The following is an 18,511-nucleotide window of genomic DNA, read 5'->3' as shown; positions in this document are numbered from 1 at the left end:
GGTCGGATCGCGCCTGTGGCCGACAGCCTGCAGCTCCAGCCTGTGCACCGCCCGCGACTCCTCGCGCCAGAGCCCAGGAAGCGGGGACCGACTCCAGGCTGTCGCCATGGACACACGGGTAGCCTGGAGCCCCTCCCCCACAAGGCCACGCGTTTCCGCTGCGTTGGAGCCTTCTGATTGGACGGCCGTCTGGACCCTACCACCAGCCCGGAGCCCGCTAAGGGGTGGGGGCGGGGTCTCGTCCTCGTGGGACTCTGGCCCTGAAGATCTGTGCACGTGGCCTCTGTGGGGGAGGACAGGTTCTCTGCCTCACGCGGGGAAAAATAGTCTCAGGCCGGTAAAGCGTCCACTGCTTCTCCTACTAGAGCTTATATTTATGCCTCTCCCTGAGAAATGAAGAGGGGGCGGGAAAGTCGGCAACGCCCCCTCTGCAGCCTATTCCGTCCCAAGACCTGGAGCACCGGAAGTGCTGGCGACGTGTCAGTGCGCTCTACCCTAAACCTTCCCCCTTAGGCCACCTTTCCTATTCAGCTGCGGGATCCCGGGGCCGCCTGGGTGCTGCACCCCGCCACTTCCGCATCGAACCGCCGCTTCAACCGAACTCCCAACCTCTGCGCGCGCTCGCTCTGGTGCCTGATGGTTGGCCCATCGCCTGGGAGTAGCCACGCCCTTTCCCGCGCCTGGCAGCCAATGGGCGGGCGTCTCCCGGCGCGGTGGTGGGTAATTAATGAGGGCCGGGCGCTGATTGGCTGCAGAGTGCCGGGGGCTGGGCGGCGGGGTAGGTTGTTCCTGAGGTGGGAGGCGGCACCCGTGGCTGAGAAGGAGGCCTGAGAGCGACATGTCCCCGGTGGCTGAGGCAGAGCGGCCCGTGGCGCTGTTTTTCTGAGTCCGGGGCGGCCTGGCGGCCGGCTGAGGACGAGGGTCGGCGGAGGCTGCCCCTGCTCTGGTGGCCGCTATGCTGGGGGCCCGGGCGGTTGAGGGAGCCTCTGTGGCGCTCCTGCGACTGTTGCTGCTGCTGCTGCCGGCGCTCCGGGGGCCGGGGCTCGGCGTGGTCGGCTCGGCGGGGGCCGGGCTGCCCGAGAGCGTCATTTGGGCCGTCAACGCGGGCGGCGAGGCGCATGTGGACGTGCACGGGATCCACTTCCGCAAGGACCCTCTGGAAGGCCGGGTGGGCCGAGGTGAGAGCCCCTCAGCCGAGCCGCGGGATGCGGGCCTTGCGTGCTGGGCGCAGCCGGCCGAGGGCTGCAGGCCCCGAGCCCCTTCCTCGACGCTGGGGCCACGTCTCTGGAGCGAAGTTTCTCCCTGCAGTTTCCTTCGGGATCCGGTCAGAGCTCAGACCCTGGCGTTGGCTCGAAGCTACCAAGAGCCATCGAGGCTGCGAATGGGCGAGAAGTTATAGTTGGACCTCACATCCTGCATTTTCTTAACCTCTCACCTCCAACCGAGCTGGGAAAGTGAAAACGAGGCGGCCTGTTGCCACCTCGAGGCCTCACGGGTTGTAGGTTAGGTTAGGGTTGTTATGCTATCGGTGTCCCTGGCCCGGGTGGTTCTGCTTTCCTATCAAGACAGCTCCTGGGAGGTTCCTACCGACCTAGAAATCGGCCGCGTGCCTTACCCCTTCTGCAGGAGCGGGGCTTGATTCTTAGCCAGAAGAGAAAGGAATCTTCGGAGAGGATGGGCCAGGAAATTTTGATGGTAGCCTCCCCTGCCGCCCCCCTTTGGAGCGCCGAGTATCTGTGTTGCAAAGTAGAAGCTGCAGGCCGCCCCCCGAGGGTGGTTATATTGAAGCCATCCAGCACGTGAGGCTGGTGGTGTGTCAACTGGGTCAGCCAGTGTCACATCGGAATGTTGTGAGAGTGCATAGAACCTACTATAAGTGGTCTTGAGAGGGGTGATTCCAGCTTACGGGAAAAATTATTTTGACGGATTGAGCAACAGAAGTTTTTACTGAGCTGCACAGTTCTCAAAGTTAGTGTAAGAATTGCCGGGGGAGTTGGTCAGAAATGCCAGTTCCAGACCTAAGAGATTAAACCCAGGTTTCTGCACCAGGGGCTACTGATGGGGGTCATTCCAAGACCACTCTTTGGGAAAATCTGCTCTAGACTCTGTTTCTTCTGTAAGTAGACTTGGAAAACTGGTTTAAGAAGGAAATTCCTTGCTTCATGTGTTGGAAGGAGATTTATGCTGTATGCTGGGTTCAGAGGCTGCCAAATTGGCAACATGCCATCTCCAGAAAACTAAGAGACAGACTTTCATTCGTTTTCTACGATGCCCAGATTTGGCTCTTTCCTGTACTAAAGGGTTTAACTTACTTCTTCTAGGTTAATTGCAGTGTCTTGGAGTTGGTTGTATTAGGGAGTTTATTGCTTGCATACATGTGATGGTGTTGGGACACAAGGCTGTTTCGGAAGTTGTATGTTTGTCTTGAAATTTATTTTGCCCTGGCATGTAGGTCTCAGTAGCCTGGGTTCAGCTGAGTCAGGTCCCCGTCTTTAGTAGCTGTAACAGCAGCCAAAGCCAGACTTAATAGCAGGAGGTGGTTGCTGTCTCCATCCTGGACCCTTCCTCTTTCTTCATGGGTGTGGGTGGGGAGGAAGGAGCCCTTGAGGAAACTAGAGACCGTTTCTGGACTTTGCTTCTTGAGATAGCTGTGGTGAGGACACCGTGCAGATGGTTCCTTTCGCTTCGATACCAGGCTTTACATAGGTTACGTTATCCTGTTAGGTCCATTGTGCAGAGGAGGAAGCTGACTAAGACCACACAGGTTTAGTCTCCAGCTACTCCCCTTATTCAGAAATCCTGGTTTTAATTTGCTTGTGCAGGTGGTTTCTTGTTTTTTTTTTTCTTGCCTGGTCAGCAGTCAGCCAGGCTCTCTGTCCTTGGGTTATTGGCTCATGGTTGCAGTCCCTTTGGAGGAGTTGATTGTAACAGGTAAAATTACATGAGACCTACCAAAGCTTGTGTGTACTGGAGTCTTCTCTCGGACCTGGCCTTTGGGGCACTCTATAAATGGAGGTTCCCTGCTCCGCTGTCTGTCAATTTGGGTATGGATTGTGGCAGTATTAAGGCATGGATGGAGAGTGGAGGGTGGCTGGCAGCTTCAGCTTGGACAGGCCTGTTGCAACACTGTACTTAGCCGAGTTCCTGAGAGTACCGTTTTGCTGGCATTAGATCTGGGGCTGAGATGTGATTAATCTTCCACTCTCAGGAGACAGCTCTTTAGTTTTGTTCTGTGCTAAGGAGTGGGCACCACCAAGGGAAGTGCAGCTGTTCACTCTGCCTCCCCTTCTCTGGCACTGTTTGGATAAGGGTGTGCCAGGTATTCGGCGACCCTTGTCTCATGCAGCTATTTACACTCTTTGCAGTAGGAGCTGTATGTCTCATTTCTTTTCCCACATGCCTGTGATATTGTTTCCAGCACGCTGAGGAAAGTTCATTTTATGCTGAATGAATTCAGGTATTTGTTGCCAAGTTAATTGAGATAAGGGCTTGGCCTGCTTTTGAACTTGCTGTTTCTCTATAGTGTCTTTGTAGTTCAGCATTCTTGTGACTGTGAGTGGCCCAGGGCACGTAGTGGCTTTTGCTTTCAAAGGCACTTCATACTGTTTATTGAATTTCATTTCTGCCTTGAGGATAGCTAGGGCTCATAGGAGATATTGACGGCCTGGGAAAGGCATTTTCAACCGGTATGCTTCAGCAGATGCAAGTACCACTACAGAAAGCTATTCAGAAGCGCTCAACTTGGGATTTCAGCATGCCGCACATTCCAGGTTCTTTTTAACTTGAGCATTCGGAGTTCCTCTTGACTCTGAGGACGAAAAGACCTGGTCCTTTGGCCTGAGGACATAGAACTTAGTTTGGCTTTAGGAGAGGCTATTTCCTCTTCACAGAAAGATACCTGCTAATCATTTGTGTGACCTTGAAGAACTGGCTTTACCTCTCTGAGCCCTGTTTTTTCTTCTTAATAAAACTTCTCATGTTTTAGAAATCAGTGACATGAGTGAAAACTTTCCTGTCCAGAGTAGGTTAAAGTGTCTCTGTGTTTTTCCTTGCTCGATGACCTTTTACATGGAATTAAAAGCAGGGCAGAACATGCCTGTGGAGGGGAAAAAGCTGGCTAGGGGCCTCAGGCTATCAGATTACTAATTCTGCCGGCCTAAGGAAGACCCTTTCCTGGGCAGCCTGTCTTTCTGCTGGGGAAGGCTTTGGCCTTGGGGAGATATGAGCTTGAAAGGTGGGATAAGAGAGTCACTGGTGCCTCTGATTTGCTTAAGACCACAGGATTTGTTTAGAATTCTCTCCCTATACTGTCACCTAGGAGGCTGGCTTCATTTGCAGGCCCTCCAACTAGCACAAGTTCACAGGTAGAGAATTTACGTAGGGGATGTCCACATTTTCCAGGTGAGAAATCAGCTAGAGAAAATAACTTATTCTGCATCACATATTAGGTGACAGAGCCAGGATTCAAAGCCAGGCCTGTCTTACTCTAAAACCTGAGCTCAATTTTTCAAGTAGCCCGGCTACTTCGTTGTCTAGAACTAAGAAGCAGCAGACGTAATGTAGGCCTTTCAGCCCCTTCCTTTTTGGTTAACTGAATCCCCAGGTTCCCTGCCTCAGTCCATTCAGAATAATTCTTTACAAACTGGCCTCACTTGAGAAAGAAGTGATTCAGAAGAAGAATCTAGTGGTCAGGAGGCCTAACATTGGGGTAGTGGTGATGGAGCGCCGCAGGGAGCTTTATGGTGGTGGTCTCATGTGGAACAGGTTCCCACTTATTCTGGCTTCCCCACTCCTGTGGTTCCCAGCTGCAGTTTTCCAATTAGTTTTATTACTTCCATTACCGCTTGGCCCATTTGCTAAACTCGCTGGACTGGAGGCATTAATTGAGTGCTTATTGTGTGCAGATGCTTGCCTGGCTGGCATACTTCTTTGTGTCTGTGAGGCACTGTTTCAAGCTTTTTACAGATGTTTCAGTCTCTCCACACACAACCTTGTGGGGTAGGTGACATCCCCATTTTACAGGTAAGAAAACAACTTGTTCCATATCACATAGTAGATGGCAGAACCAGGATTCAAATCCAGGCCTGTCTCACTCTCAAACCTGGGCTGAATTTTTCAAGTAGCCTGGTTATTCCATTGTCTAAAACTAAGAAGCAGTGGACATAACATAGGCCCTTTGGCTCCCTTCCTTTTTGGTTAACCATCTGAGCTATATTGTGCCAGCTTCAGTAGTGTGCTGACTGTGTACACTTCACTGTTGTTTAGAGAAATCTGTGAATGCATAAAGGCCAAGGGGGAAGGAAAAAATCCTTTTGCTGCTGCATCTCTTAGGACGTGGGCAAATTCAACTTTGCATGTTGCAGATCTCTTGGGAAAGCCACTTGGGTTTTAAAGGCAAATTATTGAAAGGTAATTCCAAGGTTGTTAAGTAATTTTTGTTCACTTGGCTGAGTTTTCTTAGTTGTGTTATATTACTGTCAGTTTCTCACTTTTTCCACTTAGAAAAAAAAAGATTCCCCACACATGCACAAAATGTTCTGTGTTATATCTAAAAAGCAAATCTAGTTAATGTTCCACATTTATAAGGATCATGGTCCTCATGAAAGAAATTAGAACTCAGTTGGAAGAGAAATAGCAGTCTTTTAATCTTTGTAAGTTTGAGCCCCAGTGTAATGGTTTGAGCCTGGGAAAGATTAGGGGCATGTTGGCAGTACATCCTTTGTAGTGCTACTCAGCTATCCTTCTTTGATTTCTTGAAGAGAAATAGGAAGAAAAGTCTGGAGGCAAAAGTGCAATGAGTTTCCTGTTGCATTGTCTCATCAGTCCCTCTGATCTGGTGGCTACTGTTCATTTACAGGAACTGTTAACAGTTATGTTTATTTTTTTGAGGGCTTGACCTTAGCCACTGGTCTTTTAGTTATTCTTTTACCTCCCTTGGAGATAAAAGATCCTCTCTGTTGGAGTTTTGGTGATTCAGAAGATAAAGCTCCAGGGATGACTGCTCTTGGACATCTCCCAAAGGATCTAGGTGCCAAATGTCTTCAGAGTGGCTGTGTGACATTGGAAGGTGGTCTTGAAATCTTAATTCCAGGCTGAAGGAGAGGCCTAGTCTAGAATCACTGCTGTTTGTAGATTGGAAAGTAGATTTATGGAGCACTGGAAAGCCTCATTGTGTTTATAGGCTAAGGATTCAGAGAGGCTACTTTCTGAAGGAGGAAGCATAAGTATTCGTCTCTGGGGCTGGAGTGTGGTATCTTATATTTGAGGAGAAAACTCAGGTTAGTTTGTTATGTGGGGGAAGAAAAACATATATAGTCTCATCTCCCACCAATTTGGGGGAGGGCTGGCGGCAATAGAAGTTTTCAGCTCTTCTGATACAAACCCAAGGTGAGTAACTTTTTACTTTTACCTTGCCTATTCCTTGTCAGTCTGTGAGATGGGAAAGAGGGCTCCCCCAGGACTGGCATCTTAAGCCAGAGGTGCCAGTAGGGCCTTGGTAGATTTTCTTTCCCGGCTAGGATGGCTCTAGCCCTGTGGAGAGAGCAGCATGGCTTCACTGCTTTTCAGGCACCTCCCTTGTTGCCATTTGTTCGGTCAGCAGATCATATTGAGTGCCTACTTATGTGCCAGGGACTGTGTTAGGTGCTGAGGATACAGTAGGACCTTTTTTTCTTTTGGTTTGACTGGGAGAGTGTTCAAGAGGATAGGTGAGGTTGAGTTTTGTGAGTCTGTGGGAAGTAAAGTGCTTGGACCTAAAGGAAATTAGAGAGCATCACATCTTTCTTTTTACGGGCATGTTTCTCTTTACCAGCCTTAGAACTTTTTGAATGAAAATTATAAAAAGCAACTAAAGCTGCTATCTTTTTTGTGGTAAAGACAATGAAGAATGACTTTGCTAACAGATATCCTGTTTGTTTTAGGCTCTGAGGTTTTCTGAATGAGAGAAAAACATTCTTTGAACTTAATCGTCATGTAGAGTTCCTGACCATCCCTCTTGTTTTATGAGGTTTCTCTGAAGCTCTCCCTCGGAGGCAACCAGGCAGCTGTAGCCTGGTGCTTTGTTGTTATAATGAGTTAGACTTGTTCTCTTCCTATCATTCTCTATACAGTTGGGGAGAAGACATTTTAACATGCTTTCAAAGAGTTTCGTTATGAGGGTTACGGGAGCTGTCAGGGTGATTAGTGTCTGGTTTCTCTCATTTTACTCTTCCTTGGTAATGGCTTCCTGATTCTCACCTTTGCATCTGGTCTGTTTGGAGCCAGGTGTAGAGGGGGTGGTCCCTTCCACTGGGAGGCTTATTAGCATTGCCCTAGAAATGCCTTTGGTGGTTCTGGGGTCTTTGCTCTTCTTTTGTGTTTTACCTCTAATGTATTTTCTTTTTGTCTTTTGTCCTCAGCCTCTGATTATGGCATGAAACTGCCAATCTTGCGTTCCAACCCTGAGGATCAGATCCTATATCAAACGGAGCGGTACAATGAGGAGACCTTTGGCTACGAAGTGCCCATCAAGGAGGAGGGGGACTATGTGCTGGTGTTGAAATTTGCCGAGGTCTATTTTGCACAGTCCCAGCAGAAGGTGAGGCCTGGTCAGGCTTCTGCTGGACCAGTGGGACGTTGCCACTCTTGGATATTCCTTTGCTATGGGCCACAGAGTGTAAGAACCTCCCAGAAGGGAGGAACAGATGAGCTTTGAGGAAAAGCTGTATTCCTTCTGCCCCCAGAGAACCTATGTCCCATTGCTCACGAGGCTGCACTTACCTTGGGAATTGGTGACAGAAGGCAATGCCAGAATCCTAGTTCTTGGCAACTAACTGATCCTGTTAAGGCTGTCCTGGTTCTGTCTCCCTCCTTGGTTGTCAGCACCTTCTTGTCGTTAGCCTTATTCTTTTCCTATCCCTTCCTGTGAGTTTCCTTCTTTCCATGTTGAGCTTTCTGTTTGTATTCTTTGTTCCCTAAGGCCAGTGTGAGACCTCCTTGACAGTGAAAGAACATGGCTTTGATTTGGCTCAGGCAAAGGACTCTAGGCACCCTGGAGTCTATCCAGCACTGTCATTTCTTAAATCATTTTTGGACTTGAAGCCCAGGCAGGTGCATGATGTCTAACTGCTGAAGGGGTGTGACGCTGATGGTTTTGACATTCTCTCCTTTTTTCATCTTGGAAGGTATTTGATGTGCGACTGAATGGCCATGTGGTGGTAAAGGACCTGGATATCTTTGATCGTGTTGGGCACAGCACAGCTCATGATGAAATCATCCCTATGAGCATCAGAAAGGGGAAGCTGAGTGTCCAGGGGGAGGTGTCCACCTTCACAGGGAAGCTCTACATCGAGTTTGTCAAGGTAACACTCCCGCTCTGCCCTCACAGCCGAGGAGGAGCTGAAAAGAATGGGTGCAGGGGGAATGTTGGCTTTTGGGTGAGGTTGACCACTGTTTCGCATTTCCTAGGGGTACTATGACAATCCCAAAGTCTGTGCACTCTACATCATGGCTGGGACAGTGGATGGTAAGTTGTGTTTTTGATCTGCTTTTTGACTTGGGTTAAAGGATATGGTTGAGGAAACTCTTGAGGATACTTTAGCTGATCACTGTTTTGGAAACACTTAAAGCCAAATTGTGGGGAATCCAGAGTCAGATGGCTGGGATGAAGTGTGAAGTGTAGCATGGTGCTAGCCATAAGCTTTGGAGTAAGATCTGTGTTCAGGTCTGGCTGCTGCCATTTGGTTGCTGCTGTTTGGTTTTGGACAAATTCCTTTAACTTCACTGTAAATTGGGATTGATAATGGTACCTATTGGTGTGCCCTGACCCTTGTAGTCATTTGAAATTGCCTAAATTCGTCCTGTTTCTTTGACATCTATTTCTTGGGGGTAAAAAGAGGAAAAGGCAAAAGGAGGAGTCCTTTAGTGTTTTGGTATGCTCTGAGAGATTCTAGCATTGCTGGACTGCACTGAACAAAAGTTCACTTATTAATGTCTCCTTGTCCTTGAGATCCCGCCTTGGGGTATATCTCTTTCTCAGGGTTGAGATTATCCTGGCTGCCAGCTTCCCAGGCTGATTTTTGCATAGACAGCTTGTGTCTTAATGACTTTACTCCCCCATCCCACTTCTGTGCCTTTTCCCAACTCATCCTGAATGCACTGAGGATCTCATCCTATTCTCTTGATGGCCCCCTAAATGCTGATATTATGACATCCAGGAGGATGCCTTGCACCAAACAGATTTGTAGCTTGAGTCCCTAAGGAGGAGACAGATCAGGGGGTAGTGTGTGCTGAGAACCCAGAACTCTGTGGATCAGCTTTTCCTCAGTTGTTGTGTGCATCAGAAGGGAATGTGGGATTGTGGGAGGGAGAAGGTGGGATTTGGAAAGGTTAAGTTTTGGGTATTGGGTCGTTGTCCCTGTCCAATCTGGTCCACTCGGGGCTCTGAAGAAGTAGGACGGGCAGGCGGGGAGATAGTGAGCCTCCCTGCGCACAGGGCTTTTACTACTTTTTAGTTAAATCTAGAGAAGACTAGTGTTTGCAGCAGTCTGCTGTTCTCTAGGCCAGAAGCTATTTCTGTTACTTCTGTTCCTTCCTGTGGTTAGGTCATATAGTCTCTTTATTGTGGCTTATTTACTGCTCTTAAGGGTCTCACTTAAATGTTGTGAGTCTTACTTAAAAGGTGTCCTCTTCTTTGTGTCAGATGTACCAAAGCTGCAGCCTCATCCAGGATTGGAGAAGAAAGAAGAGGAAGAAGAAGAAGAAGAATACGATGAAGGGTCTAATCTCAAAAGACAGACCAATAAGAACCGGGTGCAGTCGGGCCCTCGCACGCCCAACCCCTATGCCTCGGACAACAGCAGCCTCATGTTTCCCATCCTGGTGGCCTTTGGAGTCTTCATTCCAACCCTCTTCTGCCTCTGCCGGTTGTGAGAACAAATTACCATCCTGAGCAGGGTGGAGGGGTGTGGGAAAGAAACCAAACATGTTGATTTTGGTTTCTGTATTTTTCACAGTGACAAACAAACAAACAAACACACACACACACAAATTAAAGGAGATAAAAAGAGGCAGACTGAGTAGAGAGCCCCCCTCATCCACCACGTGATCCCAGACCTGCTTCAGTCCTAGTCCTCTTTGTGGCTGGCCCCGAGCCGTCTCTTTCCTCTCTAGGGTACTTAGGGTAAGCTGGGTCCTACCTGTTCAAGGATCCTCGTCTGTATACCTAGTGGAAAGGACCCTAAACTCAGAGCAGACACAGTTTCTTTTTTGAAGTTAGAAATTAACAGCAGGGAAATGTCATCTTATTACTTGAGAAGACCAGCCCTGGGAGTTGGGTATGTTCTGAAGTTATGTTCAGATAAGTTTTAGATGTCCTGCGATTGAGAATGTGTGTGTGGGGGGGTGTGTGGGGGTGTGTGTGTGTGTGTGTGTAAAGGTGTATAATTTGTATGATAAAGACGAAAATGGAAAGGGGATTAAAAAAAGAAAGAAAAGTAGATACTTCCTTACTTGGAAGCCTTTCTGGTTTAAGCCCAATGATGGTTCCACCTTAAGTGTTTGAGCTTTGTCATTGCTTGTCTCCCTGACGTGGGCCAATTAGGGGACTGTCTGGTATCCAAGACGATTAGTTTATGTCAGGTCCTCAAGTTGCCTCTGACTTGTTACCACAACAGATCACTTTGGTTTCGGTGCCTGTTGGGGACTTGATTTCCTCTCATTTTTTTCTTGTTTTTTTTTTTCTTCCCTTAATCTGGCTCATTTGAAATCTCTTCTCTCTTCTTTCAACCATCCCACTAAGTTATTGCCAAGAAGGGAAGGAGACATGGGGATTTTGGGTTCCCCTCTGCTTGAATGTCTTATCCTCTACCACCTCACCTTGTTGGTACCTCCCTCCCTGGATCTCTGAGCCAGCAGCCAGGAGGACCTGACCCAGCAGTTCTTATACTGGCCCCTTTGTAGGGTCTTGCTGCCAGGGGACAGGGATGCTTTCCAGCCTGCAGCAACAGAACACTTGACCTTAAAAGTCTCTTCTGGTCTTTGGATTAGAAAAGGCTTATGTTAGCATAATTTAAGAGCAACCTCAGAGACTTGAGCCCTACTAAGTGACTGACCACTGTTTAGAGTATCTAGTATCTGATGTTTGTTTATTCCCATGTGCTGTGTCACAGTTTACCCAGTTTTGGTTTCTGCCTAGAATTGTCCCAAGGAACTAGACTGATTGTCCATAACTGGCCCAGGGACACTCCTCACTGATCTTAATAGTATGCCCCTCTGTCCTTTCATTTCCCCGTCCAAGTAGCAGTCAGGTTCTTGGTGTGAGGGGGCTGAAAGATTGCCAGTCAGCCATAGTCCTGGTAGCTCTGAAGCCAACCTTAACATCTAAGTGTCTGTCTTGAATTCCCCGGAAAAATTTCTGCAGGAAATGAAGCTTCCCTTTCCCCTCCTTTCTGATCACTGTCATCCTTTTCCCAGTTAGGGCAGCAATGAGGGAGGACCAAGCCAAGCTACAAGGAATTTTGTGGATGGAAGGCAGCAGGATTAGCTTTTGCTTGGGCTGGAGCAGCACAGAACCTCAGACCAGGCCCATCTTTTTAGAATGTGTTTGAGTTTGTTTTTTTGGATATGTTTTTAAAGAGTTCCATATATTTGAACTGCTCATTAAGTGACAAAGTAAGTAGCCCTTGGGCTCGTGTCCTGGGTTTTTGCTCTTAATGAGTTACTCCAGCTCAGCATTTAGTCCTTTGAGAGTTGTAGCCCTTTATTTTAGCTGTGACTTAGGCCTTGGTATTAGGATATTGAGTCAGGCAGCCATTGGCCTGAGGCTGTAGTCAGAGGAGTACTTCCTGGAGTGCTTCACAAAGCTCCCTGCTTTAAAGGATAACCTGCTTTAAAGGATGACCTTTTGTAGCCTTGGTCCTAGGGACCACCTGCCTGGGGCAGTGGACATCCTGACTGTTAATTGGGCTTCTGACAGTGGCTTCAGTTCCCATTCCATCACAACTCCCCAATGCCACAGGCCACTGCCAGTGGAGTAAACAAGATGAGGAAGGAGGATTTGCTGCCTCCATTTTGCCTTGTTTGTTAGTTTGCCTGGGTCTTTCTAAGGAAGGAGGGGTCCCCGCCTCCTCACTTCAACCCATCCCTTCAGTGACTCAGAGTCTCAGAAGGAAACCCTGGCTCCTGGGGCCATTTCCTAATGGTACTGTAAGCCAAGCAGCTTTGCTTCTGCCTGTTTCCAAGCCCACCCTTTTCCCCTGAGCTCAGGGACGGGGATGGGCACTTTCCTCTTCAGTTGTGTCCGAAAGGAAGGAACGTCTTCCTATGGCTCACAAAAACTAAAGAGGAAGTGAGGAAACAAGAAGTAGTATGGTGGGGGCTGGGATAGAGTCCCCTGGAGCCAAGCCCACCCAGCTAACAGCTGCCCAGGGCTGGTCACAGCTGGCTAATGATGCTGAACTTGAAAGCTTGTTTTTTTTTTTTTTTTTTCCGCTCTAAGATGATATAGGTACATGAACTCATGAAGTTTAGGTTAAAGGGGTGGGATGGGGCACTCTTTATTTTTATTTTTGTATTGTGTGTGTCAAGTATTACTCTGTTCATCTTTTGCTTTTTGCACTGTTTGTTCCCATGTCTGTATTTTGAGCTAGTGCTAGGACTGAGGAGGCTGCGCTGTAGGGAGTCTGACTGGGGTTGGGGTGTGATGAGTGATGCCAGTTAGGGGTGGGAAAGGAGAGGCCTGAGCTCTGTCCTGGGTTTTTGGATTCCCTTGAGCCCAGCTGACCAAAGCCATGGGTGGATGGCCTTGGTGAAACTCCTTTTGCCAGAAGTGTGGCTTCAGTTCAGTTTCTGGGTAGACCATTCAAAGACGTCTGCTAGAGGTGGGCTGAGAGTCTGCAGTCTAGCGCTGATTTGGGTCGGGGGCCACCGGGCCTCTAATCGAACTTTTTTGGCCTTCACTCATGCTGACTGCAACATCGTACCAGGAAACTATCTGTGGGACCCATGTCCCCTAAACCAGATCCATTTTTCTGAAAAATCTCCACTATTGAGGAGAAGCTGCTCAGTGGATACCCTGAGTTCTGGTGACTTGAAAGGTGGTTATCTTCAAGTGTCAGCCTTAGTCTGACTAGTTAGTGTTAGACTCCCAGGAGGATGCAGGGCCACCTGTTAGTTGGAAAGTGTGATCTTGTTCTCTTGTTCCCACTGTTTGCCTGAGAGATACTGGCCTGAAATTGGGGGATCACATTAGAGATTGCTTAGGCTTTAAAGAGATGGGGTAAAGTTTGAGTTAAGTTTACCTCCCCGTTTCTGTGCCTGCAAACTGTTTAGTCAGTTTTAGAATTGTGATTTGACTTCTTTATCTTTTTGGAGAAGCTTCTGTTTTAAGGAATTTCTCTTCCTTCTTATCCTGCCTCTACCTTTTCCTAGGAAGGCCTGGCCATGGCTTCTAGAATCTCAGTTGAACTTTAGAAAACAGCAGCAGTATTTTCCCTTTCCTAGCACTTATATTCCTTTCCCTAGAAATCGGCTCACCTTGGGAAATCCAGGGAGAAAATCAACAGGTTCTCTACCCTCCCTGGGGATTGGGGAAGGACCTACCCTGGTCAGCACAGTGCCTTTTCCTCTCCTGCTCTGAGCCAGGGTGGGCATTCCCTCTAGATTCAGGTCTGGGCAGGGATTTTAACAGTCCCTGCCATAGGGCTGCTTCCCCATCCCTCCCTCACCCTTCCGTTCACTAGATGGTTCTGACCTAATTCAAGTGTCTTCTTGCCTTGAGGAGCCTTAATGGCATCAAGTGGCAACATGTAATATTGTCCTCCATGCCTCTCCAGAAGAACCTAGGAGAGCAGGTGAACTTTCCAAAGTGACAGGCTAATAGATGCTCCTGTTTAAAAAAAAGAGGGGGTAGGGGGATATGCTTTGGGCCTCTTCCTGCTGTGGCCCTCCCGGGAAGGAGCCTGGGGTAAGGCTAAGTGGTAGTACAGAAGCAGATCCAGAAACATCCAGGATCTGTTCGGAAATCTTAGAGGAAATCTGCTTCTCGTCTATGGAAAGATATAATTAGGGATCAAAGAGCTCTAAGAAAATTGCAAAGAAGCCTTAATGTTCAAGCTTCAGAGAGATCAGAGTAATTTTCCGCTTTCAGTCCTAGCTAGGACTCTTTCTGTATTTAGACCTCTCCTGGGGCAAGAGGGCTAGATTTCCTCATTTTGTTACAAGACTAGATAGGCACCAATGGCTCAGCTGCCCAGCGAGGGTAGGTTTCTTTGTACATGAGTGGCTTGCTGCTGATCTGGTTTGTCCTCCACCAGCTACCTTTTGGCTAGCCTGCTTTAGGTTGCCAAATCATTTTGATAAAGAGCAGATGATTTGGGGACTGGCTGGGTTGGCAGCAAAAGAGCAGGATGGATCTCTTGGGATGGGTTCCCTCCTCCAGGAGTATAAAAACAAGGAGCCAGGGTTGTGCTGGCAGCCAGGGAAAGAGTAGTGCCTGTTGGAATTGGCAGAGAGGGCCTTGGCACCTCTCACATCCAGGCAGTCTTATGAGATGGGGGCACATAGCACCAGGAAAAGCAGAACTCCATTCTCACCTCTATTTTGAGCTTCAGTGCTTTATTTCAGTATGAGGAAAAACAACAACAAACTGAAGTGTGCTTTCCGTCCTTTCAAAGGATAACTATCAGGAAAGGAGAGCCGAGTTGCCAGGTGGGAGGGGAAAATTGGCAGGGGGAGATGTTACGGCAAAACCAGGAATGAGACATTCTTGACTCCTCTCTGCCCTGGTATGTCATGATCCAGGGAATGAAAAGAAATTTGACCCTGGATTAGTTCCCTCCTTGGATTTTCCTTCCACCAAGTTCTCCCATGCTAGGACCAGCTGCCCATTCTGAGCTCAGGGCAGTCTATTCAACCATTATTGGCCTAACCTGGCTTGTCAGGAAATCAACCCCGCCCCTCCAGACTGGGCCTGGCTGCTCTGTTCTGTACCAAGTACTGGAGAATAGTGTCAAGTTCTTAGTAGCCCTTGTAGCTCCCACTCTGGGTTCTCATCCTCTCTCTGCAGAGGCCAAACCAACTCTTTGTCGGTAGCCACAACATGCATTTACAGCAGCACAGTGAGATGTGGTTGAGGGGCTTTGAACCTGGCTGGCCCGGGGAAAGCAGTAGGGGTAGATAGAGCTGTCTTTCCTTCTGGCTGTCTCCATCTGTCCCTACCCCTTCCATGCCCCACCATACTCCCACCAAAAAGTTAAAAAATCAGGATGTTTTTCACTGTCCATTGCTTTGTGTTTTAATAAACAATTTGCAGTGACACTCTGTGTTGCGACTGAGTTTGAACTGAATTGCAAAGACATGAAGTGATGGGGTGGGAAAAGGGAGACCCAGGGATTCACTTGGCTGCAAAAGGGTCTCCTGTGACGAGGTGAGGAGCTCTTGTCCATTTAGCTGTGTGTCTCTTGCTTTTCTTTTCACCGGGATGTTTGGTTAAGGTAATGAAGTTCTGTAAAACCCTGCCTGGCCATTTCCACCAGCAGCGCTTCAAGGAAAAATAAACAGTTGTTTTGTTTTGTTTCTACTTTCACTGGAACACCAGGCCGTGACTGTCTGTCTCACTCCCAAGGCATACCAAGCCTGTAGCTGCCTCGCCTCTCATCCTTTCCTCAGCCTCCATGAGAGCCTGTGGACAGAGTAAGCCATGGGACAGTTTTCTCTGCTTTCTCCTTTTCTGGTATGTTGTCAGTGTGGAGTATACATTGGGAAGGGGCAGAAAGAGCAGGAAGGATTTAATTTACTTGCCACATTTTACAGCTGAAGAACATGAAACTCAAAAAACTTCAGTAATTAACCCCAAGCTAGTCAGTAAATGGTCAAGCCAGGATTCAAACCCAATCTATCTGCCTGCAAAACCCATGTTCTTTCTAAGACTAAGAAGAATAATTATAGATGCCCTTGAAATGGGCTAGGCACAATGCCAAGCACTTTTACTGATGTTATCTCTGTTTGGTCTTCAACAAACCAGTTGGTATTAGCTTTTAAGAGGTAAAGTGACTTGCTCAACGCCATACAGCCCGCACAAGGCAGAGCTGGGATTTTACAACAGGACTCTTACTCTTCATCATTACTCTCTACTGCTTCCATTTCCCCATGATGCTATGTGACATGGCGCCAGAGCCTACCTGCTGCATTTCTCCAAGCAGGAATGGAGGCTGCTGGTTTCTGGAGAGGGAGAAAAGAGTTTGGCCTACCTCCCTCAGTTATCCCTTGAAGGGCAGAATTCAGTGCTCAGCTCCAAGAATGAGGCCAGTGTTGATAGAGTCTGTTCTCAGCGCCCAAATAAGCCAGGAGGCCCACAGAGCCTCTTTCTTAGCTTGAGCCCACCCATAGCTGGAGTTCGTTACTAATTCAGACTTAGCTGTTACTATTTCAAGTAGCTTTACATGAGCTGCCAAATGGGGAAGAGACCTGAAGAAGCCCTGCTCTAGGGAGTTGCAGGGAGGGAAACTGTCTGACAGAAGATCTTGGGCCAAGTGCCGGGGGTAAGGGGGGGGGGGTGGGTTAAACCATTCCTTGGGTCCAGATCCTAATCTCGCTAAGGAAATCAGGCTCCCGGTTGGCTGGAGCCGGTGTGTCGGACCTTTCTCCATATTTAGTACCCTGCCCCCCTCCATCCTCCATAGAGGAAGAGAGATGAGTTTTCCAGCATTTACTGGAAAGCTTGTTGCTATAGCAGTGGTGAGGGGTCAAGGCAGAAAGGAGGTGGAGCAGGGAGGTTCCGGAGTGACTTGCCTCTGCTCGCTAGCCACCTGACATGGTAGGCACCTTACTGCGGTACTCTGGCCTAAGGGGTCTTAGTTTTGTTTGTTGCTAACCATTTATATTAGTAAAAAAATAACCCCACCTGCTTTTTGGCTTGGGCCTTATACTAAGACTTGCTCTCCGGGGGTTTCCTCACTGCCTCCACTTGAATCCATCTGTTGCTTCCTCAAGGCCTGGTCCCCAGCTCGTTTCCTGTCAGCTCTGACTTGAGAGTTCTTTTCAGTCACTGCACTCTTCGTCCAGCTCCATGGCTTCTCCCCGTCTAGTGTGCCTGTCCTCAGCAGAGGGGTCCTGAAGAAAGAGGCCACTTAAATATATTGCCATAGGGACCATTCATGAGACACTCATGGCACTAGAATACTGCCTTTTTTTTTTTGCTGTTTTTCACAACAACCCTAGGAAAGATGTGTGACTAGGGCCGGCCCCGTGGCTTTTTTGGTTAAGTGCGCGCGCTCCGCTGCTGGCAGCCTGGGTTCGGATCCCGGGCGCACACCGAGGCACCGCTTCTCCGGCCATGCTGAGGCCACGTCCCACGTACAGCAGCTAGAGGGATGTGCAGCTATGCCATACAACTATCTATTGGGGCTTTGGGGGAAAAAATAATTAATCAAAAAAAAAGGATTGGCATCGGTTTTTAGCTCAGGGCTGATCTTCCTCACAAAAAAAAAAAGCAACCTTTTGAATGTAGATAACTGATGAAGCTGAGTGATGGTTACATGGAGGTTTATTACATTATTCTTTCTCTGCAAAAGAAAGTAACCGTTTAAGACTTAGTGATACAAGAAATGCATTAATAGGGCCGGCTCCGTGGCTTAGCGGTTAAGTGTGCGCGCTCTGATGCTGGAGGCCGGGGTTCGGATCCCGGGCACGCCCCAAGGCACCACTTCTCCGTCCAACCCGAGGCCGAGTCCCACGTACAGCAACTAGAAGGATGTGAACCTATGACATACAACTATCTACTGGGGCTTTGGGGGGAAAAAAAATGAATAAATAAAATCTTTAAAAAAAAAAAAAAGAAATGCATTAATATATTTTTTAAAAATTATATGAGGTGCAAAATGTGAAAACTCATCATTCTTATTCCCATTCCTCTAATCCCTAGAGGATAATACAGGTGACAGTTTGGTGTTTTTCTTTTACATGTATTTTTGTATATGTACACATACTTATGTTTACATATATTTATTGTGCACATGTGCAAGTTTTTCTTTAGAATTCCATTATGGAATTACTGTATCAAACAGTATATGCATTTAAAATTTTGAAAGTACTGCCTTCAACAAGGCTACATGAATTTTCACTCCAATCTGTGCTACATGACTCTGGAGTATGCCAGAAATCCTTTTTGGGAACAGGTGGGATATAAATAATAAATTAATGCTTTTTAAAAACAGCCCTCAGCCAGGGAGAGAAGCGACTTGGGTACGACGAAAATTACTAGCTCTCAGTCCCAGACTACAAGGCATGCCTGCAGCCGCAGCCACGACTCATGGATTCGATGCATGCCACCTTTAGGGAGGCAGCAGGAAGGAGGACTGAACTTCGCAGTCTCAGCAGAAAAAAAGCCCTCTGATGTCTTGCTTACCTTGGCTGCATCAGCTCTGGGCTCCACCTGCCTGGCCTGATTTGAGGCTACTCTGGGACTGCCCTGGAAAACAGCCGCTGTCACACTTCTTACGAGGAAAACATCCAGCTGAAGGAGAGGAACTCATAG

At 48.0% G+C, this 18,511-nt stretch overlaps 1 protein-coding gene across 1 annotated transcript; it reads left to right on the top strand.

Moving 5' to 3' along the window:
- Window positions 1-823: 823 nt before the first annotated feature.
- On the top strand, window positions 824-15,568 carry MLEC (malectin). The gene is made up of 5 exons (XM_004429903.3): window positions 824-1,178; window positions 7,398-7,576; window positions 8,163-8,339; window positions 8,446-8,503; window positions 9,680-15,568. The coding sequence occupies exons 1-5, from the start codon at window positions 956-958 to the stop codon at window positions 9,907-9,909; spliced, it is 867 nt and encodes a 288-aa protein (XP_004429960.1). The 5' UTR covers window positions 824-955; the 3' UTR covers window positions 9,910-15,568.
- Window positions 15,569-18,511: the final 2,943 nt, after the last annotated feature.

Source organism: Ceratotherium simum, chromosome 35, assembly GCF_057802395.1.
Source record: "Ceratotherium simum simum isolate JZ-2026a chromosome 35, ASM5780239v1, whole genome shotgun sequence".
In the NCBI taxonomy this organism is placed as follows: Eukaryota; Metazoa; Chordata; class Mammalia; order Perissodactyla; family Rhinocerotidae; genus Ceratotherium; species Ceratotherium simum.
The sequence above is the reverse complement of the archived record's forward strand: the minus strand, read 5'-3'. Positions and strand labels throughout refer to the sequence as shown.

Excerpts from the sequence above, each read along its gene's own strand:
- MLEC (XM_004429903.3), top strand. The coding sequence starts at position 956 with ATGCTGGGGGCCCGGGCGGTTGAGGGAGCCTCTGTGGCGCTCCTGCGA. Across the intron at positions 1,179-7,397 it reads GGAAGGCCGGGTGGGCCGAG|CCTCTGATTATGGCATGAAA; the intron begins GTGAGAGCCCCT and ends TTTTGTCCTCAG. Across the intron at positions 7,577-8,162 it reads TTGCACAGTCCCAGCAGAAG|GTATTTGATGTGCGACTGAA; the intron begins GTGAGGCCTGGT and ends TCATCTTGGAAG.